A 21,113-nucleotide genomic window follows, 5' to 3' on the forward strand; every position below is an offset into this window, starting at 1 on the left:
TGAGGAATGGTGATGTAAAATGTTGGAATGTCGTACGTTTTGAAACAGTTGATCTGGGAAAAGGTTTCTGATCTCAAATTTACTAAATATTCTTTGGAATATTTTACAATCCACCTTGATTTACACTGCTTCTCCCATATGTTGTGGTATAGTGAGAAGGAAAACTCTTGTAGTTGCCTTCAACTCGACATTTAGATGTATTGACGATGTTTTATGAATTAACTATTCTCATTTCCCCTCATATGTCGAATTAAGGTGTTAATGTCTCTCAACTGATTATATGCGCAAGTGAATGTTCTGCGTATATTCAATTTGGAAATGGAGGCAGGCTACAGACAAATAAGTTGATATTAGAGGGTTTTCAACAGTTCTGATGAAAGTCAGCAATTCGTAAAATATATTGTCGTTATAAAGATGTAATTTGGGAATACGAGTTTTCCAAGGTCGAATGCTGTCTGGCTTTTCATACCAGTTTTCAGGCCGTTCTTAACCTGCTGATTTTGACGACGGATTACCCCGTTTACCTGATCAAGATGTAGTGCTCACGTCGGATGTGACCTGTCAATAATCCTAAGCATTTGATCCCACCTCTTGTGTATCAAGGTGTCTGTGTTTGCCCTACTATTCATTCTATATTCTTTATAGGAGTTATAAGATTAATCACTGTTTTCTTCACTTTTCATAAACCTCGCATGCATGCAAAACACCAAGTAATTATTATTATATCCTATCTAATTTTTGAAACATGAAAATGTTTATTAAAGTATAAATGTAGGTTTACTGGAAATATTTCAAAGGTACAATTTTCTATTTGTAAAATGTATTGAAGTTGACTTAAGATAGACACCATTTTTTCCTTAGAAATATCACGAAAAAGGCTACGAGAAAGGTGAAGATAACGAACAGTGATCAATCTCATAACTCCTATAAGCAATACAAAATAGAAAGTCGGACAAACACGAACCCCTAGATATACAAGAGGTGGGGTCAGGTACCTATGATGTGGGGTCAGGTACCTAGGAGGAGTAAGCATCCCCTGTCGACCGGCCAAAACCGTCGTGCATGAGCCCTATATCTTGATCAGATAAACGGAGTTATACGTAGTCAAAATCAGTGTGCCAAGAACGGCCGAACAATCGATATGAAACAAGTCAAACAGCATTTTACCCAATGCTAGGTTATAGGGACCATTAAATTTGCGAAATGCTGACTTTAAACACGACTGTTGAAACCCCTACATCTTCAACTTTTTTGTCAGTAGCCTGCCTCGATTCAAAAACTGGTAATACACAGAAAAACCTCTTGCGTCATCTGAGAGGTATAAACACCATATGCAAAAATCTAAAAAAAAAAAATAAATAAAAAAATTCTAAAGAACTTTTAGTAAACTTGAAATTACAAAACTTTTTCTCAAATCAACAACATCAAAACGTATGACTTTTCCAGAATGAACCTTGTTCTTTTTAGAAATTTCTGCACGTAATATTCAATTTAAAAAGTAGTATCCAGAATTATAGTGGATTTCAAGATATACATGTACATTCATCATTTTGCTTTATTATCAACACCATATCATGTACAACTTAAGAGTACGATGTTTTATGTTTTCCCCATGATCTAGAGATATATGCCGATCACATCTTTTCCACACCAAAATAATCTCAAAAATCAAGTCAGCTAATATAATTACACCTTTAATATCTACCATACACATACCGTGTGTATTACAGTTTTTCATGATACTGTAATTTCCCTTACATACAACATATATATATACTCTTAATCATGATTTCATTATCACACCAATGTTTTAAACAGACACGCAATGCTTTCTTCAATCACTACATGTAAAACATACTATATCCCTTACATGCATTAATGTCTCCAAACACAGCACCTAAACATACAACAATATTGGTACAGTAAATGAACAATGTCGAGATAGTTTGAATTGTAACATCCAGCATCCGTCTTCGAAGTCTCTGTAATCTCGGTCCTATTCCATGCTCTGGGTCTGCATCACCTTGGCCATTCACTGCCTCATCCTATGGACTCTACTTGTCTCCTTTGCCGGTCAATGCTCCTTCATCTGTTCTCTCATCAATAGAGGAGTCCATTGAATCTTCCTCTTCAACAGAGGGAGGGTTATCAAGGTCTTTCTGTCCCTTTCCTTCATGCTCTGTAACATACAACAGTACCACACTGCATTTCTCCTCTTAGTCAACCTCACCTACGTACAATTATCCTTTGCTTTTATGCAATATTCAAAGCCCTTTCATGTAAACTAACAACAAATTACATTTAAGATACTTTTTAAAAATTCAAATGGGAATTTCAATTACAGATAAGACCTAGAAGAAAATACCAGTGATGTTTCAGTTACTTTCACTCATTTCTCACGATTGTATATTTTCTGCTGATAAAAATCTATTAGTTGAGTGCACTAATGATCCACCACTCAAGAAGTGCTCAGATAGGGGTTAGTGCTGCACACAAAAACTTGTGAGATTCAGACCAATCAAATTGCAGGACACAGAAACCAGGTCAATCAAAACTGTGGACTGCAGACCATGACATCCAATCCACATTATATCTGTACTATAATCTTTTACTTCATAATTTACAATTCTCTTCATGACAATATAGTACCTCTATAATAAATATCAATTTCACATCAAAGGTACACATTTTCTGTTAGAATTTTAGTACTGTTAGTAGATCTTCGAAGAAAATCTCCACAACAAAATTCAGTCCAACTATTAAGACAACCTCTGGTAAGGTGAACAATGACTATGGACTTTATCTTTTTAAATAGGGTAGCATTACTTTTAAAGTATACTTGCTATTTCAACGTATTAAATTATTTTAGGGATTTCTGCTATATCACTGGCGCCACTTAATAACCGATTCCACAAATTTCAACTTCACACCCTGTAGAGCAACTAAAATACTCATGAAAACAAACCAATTACAAACAAGCCCACCATCTTCTTCTTAAATCAAATCCTTTGTAGAAAAAAAAATCATCCAAAATTTCGATAAAATAGAAACCCTCCATCCAAATAACATCAAGAACATCAGCACCTTGTTATAAACACACCTTAACAATATCATTTATTTTCACAGCGCTGTTTGATGCAGATTTGTGATTATTATGTGTAAGAATGTTCATGACAATGATGATCTCTTTTTTTTAACTACTGCTATATACAATTCCACAGGATGTCCTAGAAATGCTCATTATATTAGAGAAAACAGCAATCCATCAACTCCACAATCAGTATAGACTAAATGCTCATTATATTAGAGAAAACAGCAATCCATCAACTCCACAATAGTATAGGCTACTCTGTATAAACAGTAGCAAATGTAATATTTCTTAAACTCAAGGACACTGCAAACCAGACCACCTTTATCTGTCATAATTAACAAAGACCTTGGTCCTTTAACTTAGAGATTAAAAGTCATTTTCCTCTCGCATCCTGCCATTTCTGAAGCAAGAATACCACAGGGCTGTGACTGAATTCCTCAGAAATCAAAGAAAAACTAGTCAAAAATGGAGGACAACACCTCACCCTACCCGAAAAACATCATTATCTGTCACTTTCAACCAAACCAAGAGGGTCTCACTTTTTTTAAATATAAATTGAGTCAATCACCCGATACCAGGATCTGGAGCAATACATACTGCCAGTCCAGGTTTAGTGTTACTTTGGCTAACGTATCATGATTATGAAATAATTTTCTTTTATGTTATGTAAAACATTGTTCATCGCTCCTCTCTACAGAGTAAACGGTGCCTTGATGGAAAGTTTCCACGCTCAGCCTTTATTAATGCTCACTGGCAGCCATTAAAAATTAAAATTCTAAACTTCAAACTATGACAACAAAATAACACTTAACCTAGATTGGCAGTCCATGTATGGTGTTTGCAACATTGCTCTAGATGAACAAAAGCATACACTGGCATTCATCACTATATCTATAGCAACTTTGTTGTGTGGGGACACCGAGATCTCACGGTTTTCAATTTGATACAACACACCAAACAATTTCATTATAAAGAGCTAAATTCCAAGCCAGAGACACTGTCACCATGTATCAGTAAAAAAAATCGAACTATGATCGCCTAGAAATTTTTCTTTCTTCTCATCATGACAATTTTCTTCCATTTGTACTTTCAAAAATTACGAAAGTTCTACAGCAGCAAGTTGCATCTTTCTATGAATCTTCTATTTCTACGGTATCCAATTACTTCCAGACGTAATTCGTTCATAATGCTTACCTGAGTCATCTAAATCAAAAAACAAAATTATCCATTACTAACATAATACAAATTCTGCAGTCTACTTTTCAAGGCACATCTTTCTTACTAGCAGTGTTAAAGGTAATATCTTATAAATTCACGTTTTTTGGGTTTTTTTAAAAAAAAAATGCTTAACAGTTAAATCACACTATTACACATGCTTTGAAGGAATACTTAGGGATACTCAATCTTCAAGCTATCTATATTAAAACAACAGCTTATACAACAGAATACAACACAAAGATTAGCTTCATATCAAAACATCCTGGTGAAATCATATCAAGCTGAATTACAAAGTCTTATCCACGCTTGATCATGACTTCATGTAAAGGTCAAAATGCATAAAGATACAACATGCTTACAACAAACATCATAATACACAAAAGAACAAAAGTCAGAAAAAAGCAAAACTGAGATCAAAGAGGTTAGACTTGTATATTCATCCCAAGAGACACCTTAACCCCCAGATAAAACAAAACTACGAAACAATATACCCAGTAATATTTACTATAGCAGCACATTTTTATTGTTTTATAGATGCACAGATGATAAGATATCAGGGAGAAGGGTATTCTGACTAGAATTCACCTCTGAAAGCACCAGACATTTACATGCAGGTGGATAATTTCCTCTACTTAGTCTTTCCTCCAACGTTTCCAATGAAGCCAGCAGAGTCTGTTCTTCATCAAAAATGCCTCCCAAGAAAGAGTAAGCAGAGAAATTCATTGTGTACTATAGAACAGGGAGTTTTGTGTGCAACACTTTGATGAAACTCGTACAATACAAAATCTGTTGTTTTTTCTTTTTTTTTTTTTTCTTCATCACAACATAATGGCAAGAATGGAGGTGTAAAAAACGTGAACACTGGGATTTTGTTCTAGGTCTGAGGACAGAATTACCGTTCGTACTTGCACTGGGTTTACAGAGGCGATGATTCATGTGTTGACTGTAGGACCCTGAGTGGGAGAAGCGCTTTCCACAGCGAGTGCAAGAGTAAGGTTTTTCACCGGTATGGAGGCGTTTATGTTCAGTCATATGATGCTTGTGTTTAAATGCTTTCCCACAAATATCACAGGGGTATTTACGCGGACCTAGAGAGGAGCAGAAAGTCATATTTGTATAACATGCACCTCCTTGTTGTATATGCTACAACCATTGGGCTCTGAAATTAAAGATACTTAGGCTGCCTTGTTGTGCAAATTATGAGTGTCATTTTCTGGATTAAAAAAATGTTTATTGTAGATAAAAGTGATATTTGTCTGTGAAATAATAACTAATTTCAGTGTAAAAAAAAATTAATGTTCTTTCGGTTTTGATATATGAACATTTTATGTGCTTTAATATTGAAAATAGTCACATGATTAAACATGAATGATATCGAAGACGATATGGGTATATTTACTTAGATACCTATAAAAAAAATCTTGAATTTTCTACGTAAATTAGTATATCTAAACATTACAACAAAAAGCTTTGAAAAATGCAACCAAAATATATTGTGACCATTTCCACCTTTCATTTAAGATGTGCTGAATGAACAAAATCAAACTTAGGAGTAGTATACGATAGGAAAATAAATGAGAGGAAATCATGAATCAAATTGAAATATTAAAAAACGAGTAAAGTTAAAAACCAACAGTGAACTGAAAAATAAATCAAGATGAACTCAAAATGCATTTATACACTACTGTGTGAGAGATAATATGACCCAACCCTCTATGAAGTGTGATGTTATTAGCTGAGTTATTAGTATGTGTTATTTGTGCACCATGCCGTAAGTTAATGTCAAACACTGTAAAGTTCGTAAAATAATGAATATTTCATAAGAAAGTTCACATTCAATATGCTTTTACAGACTAAGTATTTTTCATGCCAGTTAACAAACAGGATATTTTCCCACGTGAAATCACAGAGAACTGTGGCTTTGTCTCATGTGAACATTCTTCATAATTTTAAGTACACATCAAGGTTTGTTTTTTCTCTTGTGGAAATGAGATAAGATAGCATTTCATGTGTATAAACATTTGTATTTGCTTTGTACCCATTTCTGATGTCTTTTATTCACTCAAGAAGTCTACATGGCGGTGTTAACACAAGGTAATAATTCAGTCTATTTGGTTTCTAAATGAAATACTTATTAACAGCGTGTCAGTAGATTACCGGAGTTAAGGCTGCTTTATTTTTAATTCTCTGCATCCCTACTGTACCCTGTACATTTCAACGAAACATACGTGATGATACAATTAAAACCCAAGAAAATTGCTCATCAATAAATAGCCACCTGTACCATAAATAGTTTATGTCTCTCTATGCAAAAAATGGAAAGAACTGTGATCAAAATGAATGGGGGGAATTAAAAACTGAAACAGCCCTAATTTTCTCTCCAAACAACACATACATACAAGAAATAAGTTCTAAAAAATAATACCTACCCTCCTCACTGGCCGATTCTAGTAAAACAAAAAGGTGCAACATGCTGACATGAGTTAACAAGTAATTAAGACTATCTCAAAATTCAAACAGCAGTCACATATTTGAATCAAGAAAATCCATTTTTCAGTAACAATTTCAATTTTTGCACCAGAAAGTTGCATGGGAAAAAAAAAAAGCTTGCAATTTTGAAATGGATCAATCATTTGAGATAATCTTGAATGAACTGTAGTATTATATTAAATAATCATAATACAGATTATCTAAACTGTCTCATGCATTCCGAACTGACATTCCAATCTAACACACCCTAGACATGCCTCAAAAGTTCCAGCTCTAAGAAAGCATGCACAGGTGAAGGTTTACTGAACTGAAAGCCTCCACACCAATCCCGATTGGCGACCAAGCTTGTGACGGACTTGTACGCGATGATTATACAATTTTAGTTGTGTTAATACTGAGGAAGCAGTTGCTTGATCTCTAAATGACAATGATGTGCCACTGAATTATTTCAATCATCAACTTGCATTCTCTTTACCAAATTGAGCACTTGCATCTAGTAAAGTACTTTTTCTTGTCTTTTCCAAAAAATTCACATTACTTGTAATAGTTAATATCACTTCCAAACAGTCCAAAACTTATAAATAATTACAAGTGTAAGATACAATTACTGGTCAATATTAAAGACAGCAAATGATCAATATTAACCTGAAAAAGAAAACCCTCTTCTGTTATAATTTTGAAGGCCTTTGTCTTCCCTCACTCACACCGCACACAGGCACCATGCACATAAAGTGACTCGAGTGGACTCCTACTCACCCTCCCCTCTCTCCTTCTTATCTTTCTCTTCCTTTCTAGCCCGGCTCTTCTTTTTCTTCTTCTTGGGTGTGGTGTCCTCTTGCGACTCTGGACTATCTATCTGATCCAGGGACTTATCATGCACTAGCATGTCAGGGGAGGTGTTAGGAGACTCTGGGGATGGGGAGTACAGGGGGTCATCTCCGTCCTTTTCAAATCCTTCTATCCCCAACATTCCATCCTGGGACATATCCTGCACAAATAACAAACATACTGTTGATACAAGGAAAATATTTCCTACACATGTAAATCTAACATACAGTGTAAACTTCAATTATAACGTAAAACTCACAGAGCAAGCAATCTAATATGCATTTAGCAATTAATAGAAACCAAATCATTAATTCACAGTACTGCACCATGTTTTAATCTCATACCTCGGTTTTCTCAGAATCCATGGACTCTGCATCAACATTGTCATGATGGTCTGGTTCCACAGCTTCCTACAGAGCAGAAACAAATCTCTACACGTCCATATCAACCATACCTCATACATGTATCTACTCTTTACAATGAATAATACACTTGTGATGGTTTTACAGAAGAATACAGATTATTTTTCATACCTCGGGGTTGCTTAGCCTGTCGTTCACGATACCACTTCCCAAGATGTTCTGTAGCACAGTGGGTGCTCCTTGTGAATTCTAAAAGATTTGTACAAGATTTAAGTTAACAATGGAAGTGTTCACTCAAAAGCAAGCCATTACAAATATCAATGTTTAGACGAGTAAATTCCATCATACTTTATATAAATTTGTATATAAATATTGTTTTTTCTGCAATATTTTATTGTTAGTTTATAAATTGGCAGATTATTCAATCTATATCCTGGCCAGATCAGTTATCGTTGGAACCATATCTGGGTTTTATCCAGCATTAGATGTTACTACCCATTTTATATTTAAGGGGAATCTTTGTGAATGCAGTCATGAGCTTCCAGGGAATGGCATGGAATATAAATAGATTGATTACTCATTTTATCTATATTGTAAGTCTGACAATTATAGAAAATGACTTAGAATATATATTGAAATGATTTTGTTGAAAATTCTCATTCAATTTTGTAAAGTTTCTACAAATGAAGGGGATTTTTTAACTGTGGAAGGGGAAATATCCATTTATAGCCAAGGGGGAAAGGTGCCTTTTACCGGTAGTAAAAACAACCTAGATAAATCCCTGCACATACACTGTACATGGCTCTTTAGTTCATAGTACATCATATTATCAAGATCAATTACAGCTTTCAAAAGATTTGTCGTTCTCACCCTCTCCCAAAACTGTCGTAGAATATTCTGAAGAAAAATCCTCAATTAATTTATTCATTATCATTTAGCAAAATTAAACCTTTATTAACTAACAATGACTTCAGCATCATCTTTGTCCAAAATTACCATACATCTAAGTAGAGTTTGAATTTTTTTTTTAAATACAATGTTCTACATGTGCAAATTACATACCAAATTATATGCAGTACTTGCAATAGACAACAAACTTCATAGAGGATTCCACACTTGGGAGAAATGTGCATTGTCCAACTTCAAATTTAGGAGTCAGGGGTATAATGTAGTAAACACATGATCAGAAAAATAATGTACACAAGTTATCTTTTGTCACAATGAGTTACCTCTCTTTGCTTCTGTCCTTCATTAATTACCGCAAAGTACGCTATCCTTTCATTGATAACTAAAACAAGTCACTTTCAGTTAACTTATTTACTGAACTTATTTACATCACACCCCTGATTGTTTAGTTTTACAAGTTGCACAGAAGCAAATTTATTCACCCGATTATGGTCGACACTCAGCCCTTGATCATGCCCCTGACCGTTTAGTTTTACAAGTTACACAGAAGTGAATTTATTAACCTGATTATGGTCGACACTCAGCCCTTGATCCTTGGCCTCCTGGACCAGGCGTTCCCGCTCCTCCGCCTCGATCCTCTCCCTCTCCTCCTCCTCTTTCCTCCTCTGCTCTGCTAGCTCCGCCTGTCGTTTCCTTTCCTCTTCCTGTTGCTGTAGATACTGCTGGTGACGGACTTTCAGATCATCCTTCGCTTTCACAACCATAGTATTGAATTGTTCTTCTGTAACTTGTGGCTTGTTCTCACAAAGCTTTGAAAAGTAGTTTTCCATTCAATGACAGTACTCACTACTAACAAGCGTATCTCAGAAGACATTCTTTAGTCATATTTCATCATGAAATAGGATTCATATTAGTAATGTTACAATAGTCTGTGCCAGTGCCTGCACAAAATATTTTACACATGTATGCATGCATTCCATTACATTTTCAAAACAAAAAACAAAAAAAACCACATATCAAAACACTCACGTTTTTAAGTTCTTCATGGAATGAATCACTAGCCTCTTGAAATTTCCTTTTCTTTGCTTCATGCTTCTCATCTATTGTTTGAAGTTCTGCCTCCAGTTTTTTCTGTTGTCCAAGTAAATGATAAACATGTGTACTTAAAATTAACAGACTCCACATTCAAAGTTTGAAAATCTTTTCTTAGGTACAAGAAAGGTATGCCTAAACATCCCATTCTAAGTGTCTTTCATTAGGATAATTTTCAAAACACCAATAACAAATCTTAGTTTAAAGGGACTGGTTCACGATTTTTGATAAAAATATTTTTCATTTTTGATGTTAAACATTAAAAATATAACTCATTTGATGTTGACAGCCAAAATTTTGACCTTCTGAATGCAAGAATAAAAGCAATATTTTAGCCCTAAATCTTAGTTATGTACACAAAGACTCGAGTCTTTTTACGTAAACAAACAAACAAGTGAAATATTGATTTGTGATATAATGCATCTTAATCGATATCACCCATTTCTTTCGAAAATTTCGTAAACAATAGCATACCGCATTCTTTGTTTACAAACCAAATAATAAACTCTCTAAAATGAGCTTCGGTGATAATGTATAACCTTAATTTTCACGTGATTGATTGATGTTTTCCGTCACACTCAACAATTTTTCAGTTATCTGGTGGTGCCCAGTTTTTAAATCTTTCAAACACATTAAACAGTAAATTTTGATCATTTGAAGTGAAAAACAAAATTTTGGGGAAAATTGTGAATCAGTCCCTTTAAATTCACATATTTCTGAGAAGTACTTTTTACACTCTTCAGAAAATAACACCAGAATTTTCAATATCAGCAGTTATATGTGAAGTTCTCTATACCTGGTGCATTGTTAGAGATTGGACCTGACGTTTCAGTACACCCATTCTGGATGTTGTTACCACAGTTCTGATGTCTGGCACCACTGTGTCACTGAAGATATCGTTGACAAGGCGATGGTTGCGTAGATATCTGGCATGAGCCATGTGCTTCACTGAGAAACTGTCATCTCCATCTGTTAAAGGAAATCATCAAAAACAATTATTAAGGTACATTCCATTAAAAGAGATATCTGCATTCTAAAACAGTGTTGAAATGACAAAACATGCATCATGAAATGACCGCTATGTAAGATACTACCATCATCATCATCTGCTTGCTGTATGCTAATTCTTCCAACGGAGTCCATTTTGGAATTCTGAAACAAAAAGCCATGTTTACAATAGAAATTCTAGTTTATTAGATTTACTTTCAAACTAAAACTCTTGTTACCAAGTGGATTAACAATACAGAGGGAAAAAATTGCATGAGTAAACAAACTGTTGTATGTGACAGTAACCCCCCCCCCCCGACATTATCTAATATTTTCTAACATGACCAACCGCCATAATTTTGCAACACAAACCAAGTAAAAATTTAGTTAATTGAAAAATACTCCCAGACAATCAAAGTTTGCATGATTTCTATGTTTGAGAAATCCTAAGTTTTCAAAAATCATTTAATTGCACTAAACATGAATAGGACATCAGCTTACTTCAACATATGCATGACATTTGACACATCTGTGTTCAAGATACTGAATTACGGCCATTAATTAACAACCTCCAAAACTTTTAATAATTGCTTTGCACAATTGTGATTCATTTACATGAAGTTAATAATGTCTTTCAAATTGGAGAACACGTTTCCAGCATTATTGTACACAGATAGAATCCTTTGATCATAACTTTTCTACCATCAGAGAAGCTTTAGCTATCTAGTTATAAGTATACAAAAATGCAATTTCAAATTATACCGAGCGAAGCTCGGACGGCCCGTCCGCGAAGCAAGGCTCTAAAGGTAACACGTATGTAAAAGAAAAAAGTCAAAATCAGCAAAAGAAAAAGAGATAATCTCTATATACGTTCACTGAAATTTCCGTGATCCATATGGGCGCCGCCATTTATTTTTTCATTACCTGCTTCAACAGTTATTCGTGTTTTATTTTGAATGCCAATAATAGAATACTCTAACGTGCAATTCGTAATTTAAACACCCATTTTATTCAAAGTGAATAGTATAATTATCATTGTAACAGGTTTTAGCAAATAAATACATATAAAACCGTAATACGACTAAATAGATGAACGAGTTTATGAGTTTCTTTGAATAAGAGTATACGATAAAATTACGGTTACTTTTTTACCATTTTGAATTTATTGGTTAATTTTGTTTAGTTTTAACAGCCTTTTTCATTGCATACGGAATGTATTATTGTTGTTTATAATTACTTGCTTTGAAAAAGAGAAAAAAGTCGAGGCTAAATGTGACGTCACAATGCACAGTTTACGTCGCCTTGCGTTTTATTTCCCGCGTTCAATGAATAGGCGAATCATGTAAAACTGTTGTCCCCATATAAACTCCTTTAATATTGAGATGTTACTGGGTGTTTAGGGCAAGGAAATTTCATTCAAAATATATATTTGTAAATGATCATAATCTACCGTACTTAACGGAATTATGATTACCACTCGGGACACGGAGTTACGTACATGCTTCGCTCGGTCCAACGGTCACACCGTATACATATTATGTTTATAGTACTGCATGCATTTTATAAGTTAGTTTCTTAGAAAGAAATGCAAATTCTGATAAGCAATACATTTTAACACAACACAGTCTACTTCTTAATCATTATGATTAATCTTATTGTACAACTGTTCAAACCATATTTGATATCAAATAAACCTCCAAGTATATATAAAGTGATTTTCTTCATTGTAAATTATTTGCTAAATAACTGTATGGTTAATTGAGTGCTTTCACTGCCAAAAAAAATAAAAGAAATGGATGCACGAGTTGACATACACCTTTTTTTGGGGGGGGGGGGGGGGGGGGGGGGGCGGCTTAGTTTGGTTGTAATATGTACAAATATAAAGCTCCTAAACAATAAAGGACTTGATAATTTTCTATGATGTTCAAATGTTGAAAATTATTATATCTCCCTATACATCACTACGCAAACTGTCTCCACTTTATTGTTGGACTTAATTGATAAATTATTACACTACCACTGAAGGAATAGTAATGACATACCTTAGAAGACCCAGTGCTGCGTGGTGTTCTTTGGGCCATTTTTTCCTTCTCATCCTCCTCCATCGCTGCTTCTGCAGCTGCTGTTAACAATACAGAACGTGCTGTCAGAGTTTCAGAAATTCATCTACTACTTTGTATTTAAAGGCTACTTTCTGCACACATAATAACATAAATCTACATGTATGTCCCATTTCAGACTACCTTTTCCTTTGGCAGCTACCCAGGACTGGTAGGCGGATGAATTGTGGTACTTCTTCATTTCATCATTGTAATGACTCTGAAATGATGAATAAGGATATAATGAGAAAGCAGACCTACCACAAATAATCTAAAACACTTTGTCTGCTAGCCTACCAAAAACATAAACAAATATGTTCTTCTAAAATTAAGGATGTATGCTACACCAGAGGAATTTGATATGGATGAAGAGTGGAGGATATGTACAACAATATTTCGAAATTAAAAACTTTCAAATTTACTTTATTTAGTCAACAAGAGGCCCAGGGGCCTTATAGGTCACCTGAGTATCATGTAACAACCTTCCAATGTTTGAATTAGGTTTGTGTTTAAATATAAGAATTTTACTTTTGGATGGAAGAAACATTGAATAGCTATGGGGTCATGAAGTACATGTGTCATTTTTATGTTCAATCAATAATCCTTTTTAAAAAACCTAGATCTGAGACATCATAAAGAAAAGGGTTATTTACTCCTTAGATAAAACCAATATAAGAAGATTTTCAAAGAATTTCTACATTTTCACTATATGACCAATAGAGCCCCACCCTAACACAAGAACCCCTGCCCCAGGGGCCATGAATTTCACAATTTTGGTAGAGGGCTCAAATCTCATTATAATTATGCCCACAGTTTGGCTTCTTGATGTCCAGGAGTAAAGAAGAAGATTTTTTAAAATTACACTCATTTTGATGGTTTTTGCCCCACCCCTCAGGCCCCAGGGGGGCAGGGACCACGAATTTCACAATTTTTGTTCCCCTCCACCCACAGATGCTATATGCCAAAATTGGTTGAAATTGGTTCAGGGGTTTCAGAGAAGAAGCTGAAAATGTTCAAATGTTAATGCACAACGACGGACAAAAACAGATAGCAATAGGTCACCTGAATGATTCAGGTGACCTAAAAATGCAGATTTGTTAGAATGCAATCTGAAAAAAATTTAAAATGCCTGCTGGACTCGAACCCGCGATCTACAGTTTAGTAGTCGACGGGCTAACCTACAGAGCTACTCAGCTAATCAATGATTTTTGACATGAATAGGCAAATATTGCTAATATTTATATTTTCATCCATGTTTTAAAAAGATGTCAGCCATTATGACGATGTAGAGTACCTCCTTAAAAAGTGTCAAGAATTTGAAAAAAATGACAGATTATTAACTGCATAATTGGGAAACATGCTAGACCTGTCATTGTGCAGAGGCTGACCTTGCAAGATCAGTCTGCTTTACTGCACAACCTTGGACAGGCACGTTTCTCGTTATTCAGTCAATAACCCATAAGAATTATCTAAATATCCATCATCAGACAAACATGTGGACTAACATACACCGAGCAGAATTTGACACAGCAAAAACTGACACTCACCTTTTCCATCTCGTACTCATCCATATATTCTTGTTTGTCTTGGTCAGACAGTTCCCTCCACATCTGACCAATGATTTTACCTATCTCCCACAACTTCAAGTCAGGGTGGGCTGCCTTAACAGAGTCCCATACCTAAAATACATATGTCGAAATGTGATTTAAAAGTTGATGAAGGGGGGGGGGGGGGGGGAGTTAATTTGATATGCATATCATATACATTCACACTAGTTCCTCATTAAGTCATGGGTTATTGTGTGTTTTGAAAAAAAAATAATGCGGAAGAACTTGGGTACTGGGCAGTTGTATCAATTGACATACATCTAGCAAAATACAGTATCATGAGATTTTAGAAATCCCAGGAGTTACACAGAACTCCAAAATATCGAGACCTTACAATAAATTACATCCAACCTTTTACTTCAACTTCTATACTTAAGCACTCTATACTAAACATACCCTTCTACTGTAACGCATATAAGGCATTAAGGGCTTGTCTGGTGGTTTGGGTTGTTTTGGACCCCTTGCATCTCCCTGAAATAACATCACACACACAATATTATTTTCCATTAACAGCATTACTGGTAAATTTTGAAATTAGAAAATGAATTTCTTTACTGCAAGAGTAATTTCTTAAATAATGAGAGAAAAGAGAAAATCTGATCCATTTAAACAACGATACATCATATGTGCGGTAATTGACAAGTATACATACATATTATGAATGTTAGTTGTGACCCCTGATTATGAATATATACCAAATATAATGTCAATATTTCCCATTTATATTTTAAACATCTAATTCTATGTGATATCTTGTGCCAAGAACTACAGATACGACCTTACTACAACAGAAAAAGCAGCAGAGCTTCAAATATATCTATGATTTTTCTTTTGTAAGCCAATTCATTAACCTTGTACATATAATCAGTCTCACCATAAACTTAATAAAATGCACTAAGTTTTGAAGCTCTGTAAATATTGCTATAGGTACACGAAATGTTAAGATCAGTTGATTTTTTTTTTTTACAGACATATACAGCTAATTACACCTTTACTGCATAAAACAGACAAAACTTAAAGCATCAGTAGTGATGTTAATAAAGTAAATGGTGCTTGAGCATTTATAGTCAACCTTCTGTCCAATGTTAACATTGATTCTCTGTTCATCATTCACATTATCTTAAGATTTACATTTCAAATGATTTAAACGAGAGAGAGAAAAGCCCACAACTCATAACTTTCAGAAATGCAAGAATTAATCTCATGATCAGACACGAGTGTAATATATATTGTATCAAAGGGATTATATTTGAGATTCGAGTCATATGTTACAGAGTCACAGTGTTCTACAGTCATTTCTGATAAATACTGAAAGCAAGATAATTCAAATAGTTCATTAAAGCAATTGTTTATAGACAACAGCTAGAAATACAGACAGCTGAACTCTTGATACCACAAGCAAGGGTTACCACAAAGCAGGGTACAGGCTGGCATGGTCTGCGTAAGCATCATCTTCAGGCAGTGACAACAGACTGATGGCATGCCTAGAATCGTAACCTGTTATTACCTGGAAATGATTACTTACTCCGCCGCGAGAACTGACTTTGACAGGGTTAAATGCAGGGTGGCCATGCGAGGAAGGAATGAATGGACTTGGTGCCTACAGAATTGCAAAATGTGAGGTTGAGTATTCTGCCACGGCATACAACTTTACTTTAGAAAAAATAAAATTATAAGGATACTGCAAGAAAATGTAAAAATGATCATATGATAATATGCATTCTTACTTAACTTCTTCTGAACTGTTTTACATAATATCAACTCTAAGCTTAACCATGCATTATTTCATGTTTCTTGACACAAAAAAATCTTTGCTTTTAATCTCTTCACAAATCTTTTAATCAAACATTAGGCCCTATTTACTTACATTTCTATCATATCCTCTCGATCGAGCTGAAAAGACATTTTCAGAGGACAGTAAGAAATGATAAATTTTCTCAATAACTATATATTTTCAAATCTGACAGAAGCAGTGTATGACAGTCTACTTACATGCTGGGGGTGGGGGCGTCTGTTGTATCCTGCTAAAATTTGGTAAAGCCATGGTCTGAAAATAAGAGTTATTTCCCTTCAATACATTTTTTCTTCTTCATTTTAACACGCCCGGACGGTGGACCAAGATTAGGAATCATTACGTCATTTCAAAGACTACATGGTCAGTTATAATAAAACCATCTTAAGGAAACCTGATTACACGAAATCCATGTAATTACAATGCAAAACAATGGTTTCATGAAATCGATAAAGCAAGTAGGTATGACGACTGGGATTTTCTTTAAAAGGTTAGGCCTAAACATATGTGAAATGCAAGGTGTGTTATTTCCTTTTATATCATAATCATATCTGTAAAACAAATAAACAGTGTCCGACGATGCATAATTAGGCTTAGACAGCCCTAAAACTTACCAGACGTAGACTACCTCCTCCAAACAAAGAAAAATATGGCGTCTTTACGAAAAATAAGCTTTGGGTTCGAAAGCGTGTAGAAAAATTTTCCGGATTAGTAAATTAAAAAATATATAATAATCAAATAAATAAATAGGCCCTAAAAAAGGTAAACTTTCGGAAACACTTAACCTCTACATACTATGGTGGCTGATTTTGTGCCATTTTACAATTTGTCGTCTCCTCACGGGACCGGATATGTGCATTTGTAAAAATGTTCTTGATATAAACTCCATTTGTATCTCGATGTCCAGTACGTTGTGATCCGTTATAGACTTCGACACATTTCACCCATATTTTCCTTGCATCGAAGTCTTGACTACTCAGATTTTTTTGCAGTTTATAGAAATCATGCATGTACTGTACATTGTACGTGTGTTTGGATACATTGCATGAACAATTTGCACAATTTGTCATTTTACCGAGGGAAAGAAAATTGAGCACCGGTATCTAGGCCTACAGCTAGAATTTAAAATATTTTAATTTTATAGTGGAAACTTACAAGAGTGCACGTGACACCGATGCTTATATTTGAATTCATCATCAGAAATGAAATATTAGTTTGGGTTTGGATTGTAAAGTACTAAAAGTCTACCATATTGCAGAAAACTCTAGATAACTATAACAATTCATTCTCGATATTGAGATATACAGGTATGTATAGCATCGTCTTATATAACAGGGGAGGGGACTAAGTACAAATGGATTTGGGGTATTTCTGTCCAATCCTCGAAATCTCAAATCGTAGGAAGAGCTAGGGAGAGATCAAGTTACAAATTAGTCACCATAATATACAAGCCAGTGACATGAATTAATCAAAAGTGTGCATGTTTGAATAATCTACAAGAAGCAGTATAACGTATAAAAAGAGTGGGAGCTTCAGACAAGAATCAATCCTTTAACTCTGCATAGTGTTAATCCAGAGACAATAACTTGCACATAGTGAGACACCGAACAATGCTATGTGTTCACAATCTATCAATACGACTGCGTGTGTGTGTGTGTGTGTGTGTGTGTGTGTGCACGTAGATATGATCACACTAGTAACATTCACTATCCACAAAACACAAATGCCGGGGCTACAGGACAATAGTTGATGCGCTTTTATTGCAGTTGATAACACAGATACACCTGCGTCTATATTTATAACATTTATAACTAAGAAATTGCAATTAGGGTTACAGAAATAAAACCGTTGGTGCATACATACAAATAGATATGTTTGATATTTGATGAGAAAGGTTGCACAAAAATATCTCCATCTTCAATTCACAATTCATCAACCGCATAAACTTGTTATCTAAGGGCATATTAGCAAAAAACTGACAATGAAGAGTAATATTGGAGAACAACGTTTTCCTCAAACCTGCATTTCTTGCATTGGACAACTAGAGCTGAAATCGTGCATTAGATCTCAAATTCTATCTCATTTCATGAGTAGAATATTTACCTGTTTTAGTCATAAAATCATGGGATAAAATATAATTCTTCTGTGAATAAGATTTTTAAAAACTACAACATGTAAATATTGCCCCCCCCCCCCCCCCCCCCCACACACACACAAAGTTGTGTTGATAGACTGTGTACACAAAAATTTATTGAAGGGGTGAGGTTTTCTAAATTCGTTAAATTGACATACATGTATTGTGATAATTCACACACAGACAAGTTTCTCATTATTTAGAATTCAGTAAATTACATGTCGTCAGGATCGATGGGAAAATTACGAGTGGAAAAATAAACAGTTCAGGAACAGCTGCAGATTCTTATCATGTTTTTGCATTGTTTCGAACATCATGCGAAATTGTGTCAAGAATCTCAAGAACTCTTATAGACATACTCGTAAGCTGAAGATGACACTCAGCATTGTACGAATAAATTGAGAAAGCGGGTTCTGCAAATGGATTAGAACTAATTACCTATCAGGCATCATAATGGCAACGGCGCAAAATTAGACAAACAACTGATCATGAATTGTAATGACAAAAAATCCAAAAAAGTGTCAAGTGAAAATACCGAATTGAAGCAAAATATTATACAGGGCAGAGAGAGAGAGAGAGAGAGAGAGAGAGAGAGAGGGAGAGAGAGGGAGAGAGAGAGAGACGGTCGAAATATTTCATTCCGAAAGAAAGTGTTTAGAGTTTATATATCCAACACACATTAAAAGTTCTCATTATCCGGTCTTTACGTATCGAAATTAAGATCAAAAGGCAACACGAAAATAAAGCCTCAGCGCTTTCATCAATATCATCAGACGTCTGAAGAATATTAATGAAAGCGCTAACGTTTTACTTCTGTGTTGCCTTTTATTTTTAATATATATATATATATGTATGTATAACACGAAACCTGAACCGGTAAAAATAGTAGGAAATCGTAGTTCCGGTGGGATGAAGCACCTTTGATTTGAATCAATCAGCTACCGATGCACTTGCATTAACAAAATGATTAAAACAAGAAGCAGTCAGAAAAAAGGACAGAAAAGCAATGCATGTTCCCCTAGCGACAACCCCTATTTATTTGAGGGTAGTCATTATAAATTTGAAGAGAACAAAAGTTACTCTGTCCACAATGTATATTAAGAATAACACTTAGCGACCGGCGATTTATCAACCGATTCTGATTATGTCCGTGACGTCTGGAAAACAAAATTTTCAAATCTGTATAATCCAGATATGTCTGATTTATGTGATGACGTCTTTGTAAATGAAGCGAAAGAATATGTTAATTTCATGAAAAATAGCATGCTGGAACAGACTCGGGAGAACAACCATCAGCGTAACAGACTCTATCCTGGAGGTGTGGAAAATAAAAGATGTCATTACGAAAGTGAAAAAAATAATAAATATAAAAATCCCCCGGTTATGACAGAATCCCATATGAGGTACTAAATTCGAACGTGTTATAGAACCCACTCACAAGTTATGTTTATTGTGCTTTGAAATTCATACCATACCTTTACTTCGGACTGGCGCCGAGCTGTAATATGTCCGACTTCTAATGATTCAATAGTGACCCACATACATGTATATACTACTCTCTATATAGGCCTAGGGGTATTGACTAACTCTCGGTATCATATAAGCTCTATAGTTCCGTGTTAAAGAAAATTCTTGTCCAATTTGGAAGACAAGGATTTACTTGCAGATGAACAATACGAATTACGAATGTGATCTTTTACGTGCTTTTCGCTACTACACAACGGAAAAGATGAACGTTTTTAGCATTCATTGAAGTAAATAAATGGATGACGAATCTTTGGTCAGGATAGGGGGAATGTATACAGACTGGTTCCGATGTCAGTTGGGCGTCCGGCAGGGAGATAATCTCTCACCGATACTCTTTCCATTTTTCATCCAAGATCTTGCAAAAGGAGTTAAACGTCTTAATAAGGACGTGTCGCTTGGAGGAAAAATCCTAGTATTCTATCATATATGCAGATGAAATTGCCTTGATATCGGCTTTGATCAGCAGAAAATATGCAGGTGATACATGCAGTTACCAGTAGTGCAAAAAAGTGGCGCCTGGCGATTAATGTTGACAAATAGGCATTTGTGCATTTTAGGAAAAGGGGTAGTCGATGTCAATTTAATTTCAAGACATAAATCTTATATGGCGCAGATCCAGGAATTGTGGTTACGGGGGGCGCCACTTTATGAGGCAGTGAGTCCAGGGGAGTGAAGCCCCCGGAAGCTCCTGGATTTTACAGATTTTATGGGGCTTGAAATATTTCTCCTATTAAGTCATTTGACCTATTTTCTATTATTTTAATAAGGTGAAATTAATAAAATGACCCAAATTTTAAGGGTTTTTTTGTTGTTTTTTTTAAATTAGGTTCTCCCAATAAAGTAATTCAAGAAATCAAAGGATTTTGTCATTTATTTCTCCGGGAGTGGAAGAAATTATTGCTTCTTTTATCGTTTAGTACATTTTCCAAAACAAGATACCGCAATTTACCTTAACTTTGAAAATTTTAGGGGGGGGGGAG

At 34.9% G+C, this 21,113-nt stretch overlaps 1 protein-coding gene across 12 annotated transcripts; it reads right to left on the minus strand.

Annotated features, from left to right (window-relative positions):
• Nucleotides 1–1,678: 1,678 nt before the first annotated feature.
• Nucleotides 1,679–17,155, minus strand: LOC125674253 (SWI/SNF-related matrix-associated actin-dependent regulator of chromatin subfamily E member 1-like). Of its 12 annotated transcripts, none has more exons than XM_048911373.2 (18): nt 17,087–17,155; nt 16,673–16,727; nt 16,548–16,573; nt 16,188–16,280; nt 15,077–15,151; nt 14,621–14,752; nt 13,218–13,293; nt 13,017–13,096; nt 11,082–11,139; nt 10,784–10,956; nt 9,925–10,026; nt 9,459–9,704; nt 8,161–8,238; nt 7,972–8,037; nt 7,556–7,787; nt 6,739–6,756; nt 5,215–5,397; nt 1,679–2,179 (listed from the first exon to the last, which is right to left on the minus strand). In XM_048911373.2, exons 2-18 carry the CDS (start codon nt 16,722–16,724, stop codon nt 2,055–2,057), a joined length of 1,815 nt encoding a protein of 604 aa, XP_048767330.1. In that variant the 5' UTR covers nt 16,725–16,727; nt 17,087–17,155; the 3' UTR covers nt 1,679–2,054. The 12 variants fall into 12 exon arrangements, with proteins under 12 accessions (XP_048767330.1, XP_048767329.1, XP_056016652.1 ...); XM_048911372.2 differs by having other exon boundaries at nt 5,206–5,397; XM_056160677.1 differs by lacking the exon at nt 6,739–6,756.
• Between the last annotated feature and the right edge of the window lie 3,958 nt (nt 17,156–21,113).

The sequence above is a fragment of the Ostrea edulis genome, chromosome 3 (assembly GCF_947568905.1).
Source record: "Ostrea edulis chromosome 3, xbOstEdul1.1, whole genome shotgun sequence".
Lineage (NCBI taxonomy): Eukaryota > Metazoa > Mollusca > Bivalvia > Ostreida > Ostreidae > Ostrea > Ostrea edulis.

Coding starts and splice junctions, on each gene's coding strand:
- LOC125674253 (XM_056160674.1), bottom strand. CDS start 16,724: ATGGCTTTACCAAATTTTAGCAGGATACAACAGACGCCCCCACCCCCA. Junction 10,957..11,081: donor GCAAGCAGATGATGATGATG/GTAGTATCTTAC, acceptor TTCCTTTAACAG/ATGGAGATGACAGTTTCTCA. Junction 8,038..8,160: donor ACAGGCTAAGCAACCCCGAG/GTATGAAAAATA, acceptor TCTGCTCTGTAG/GAAGCTGTGGAACCAGACCA.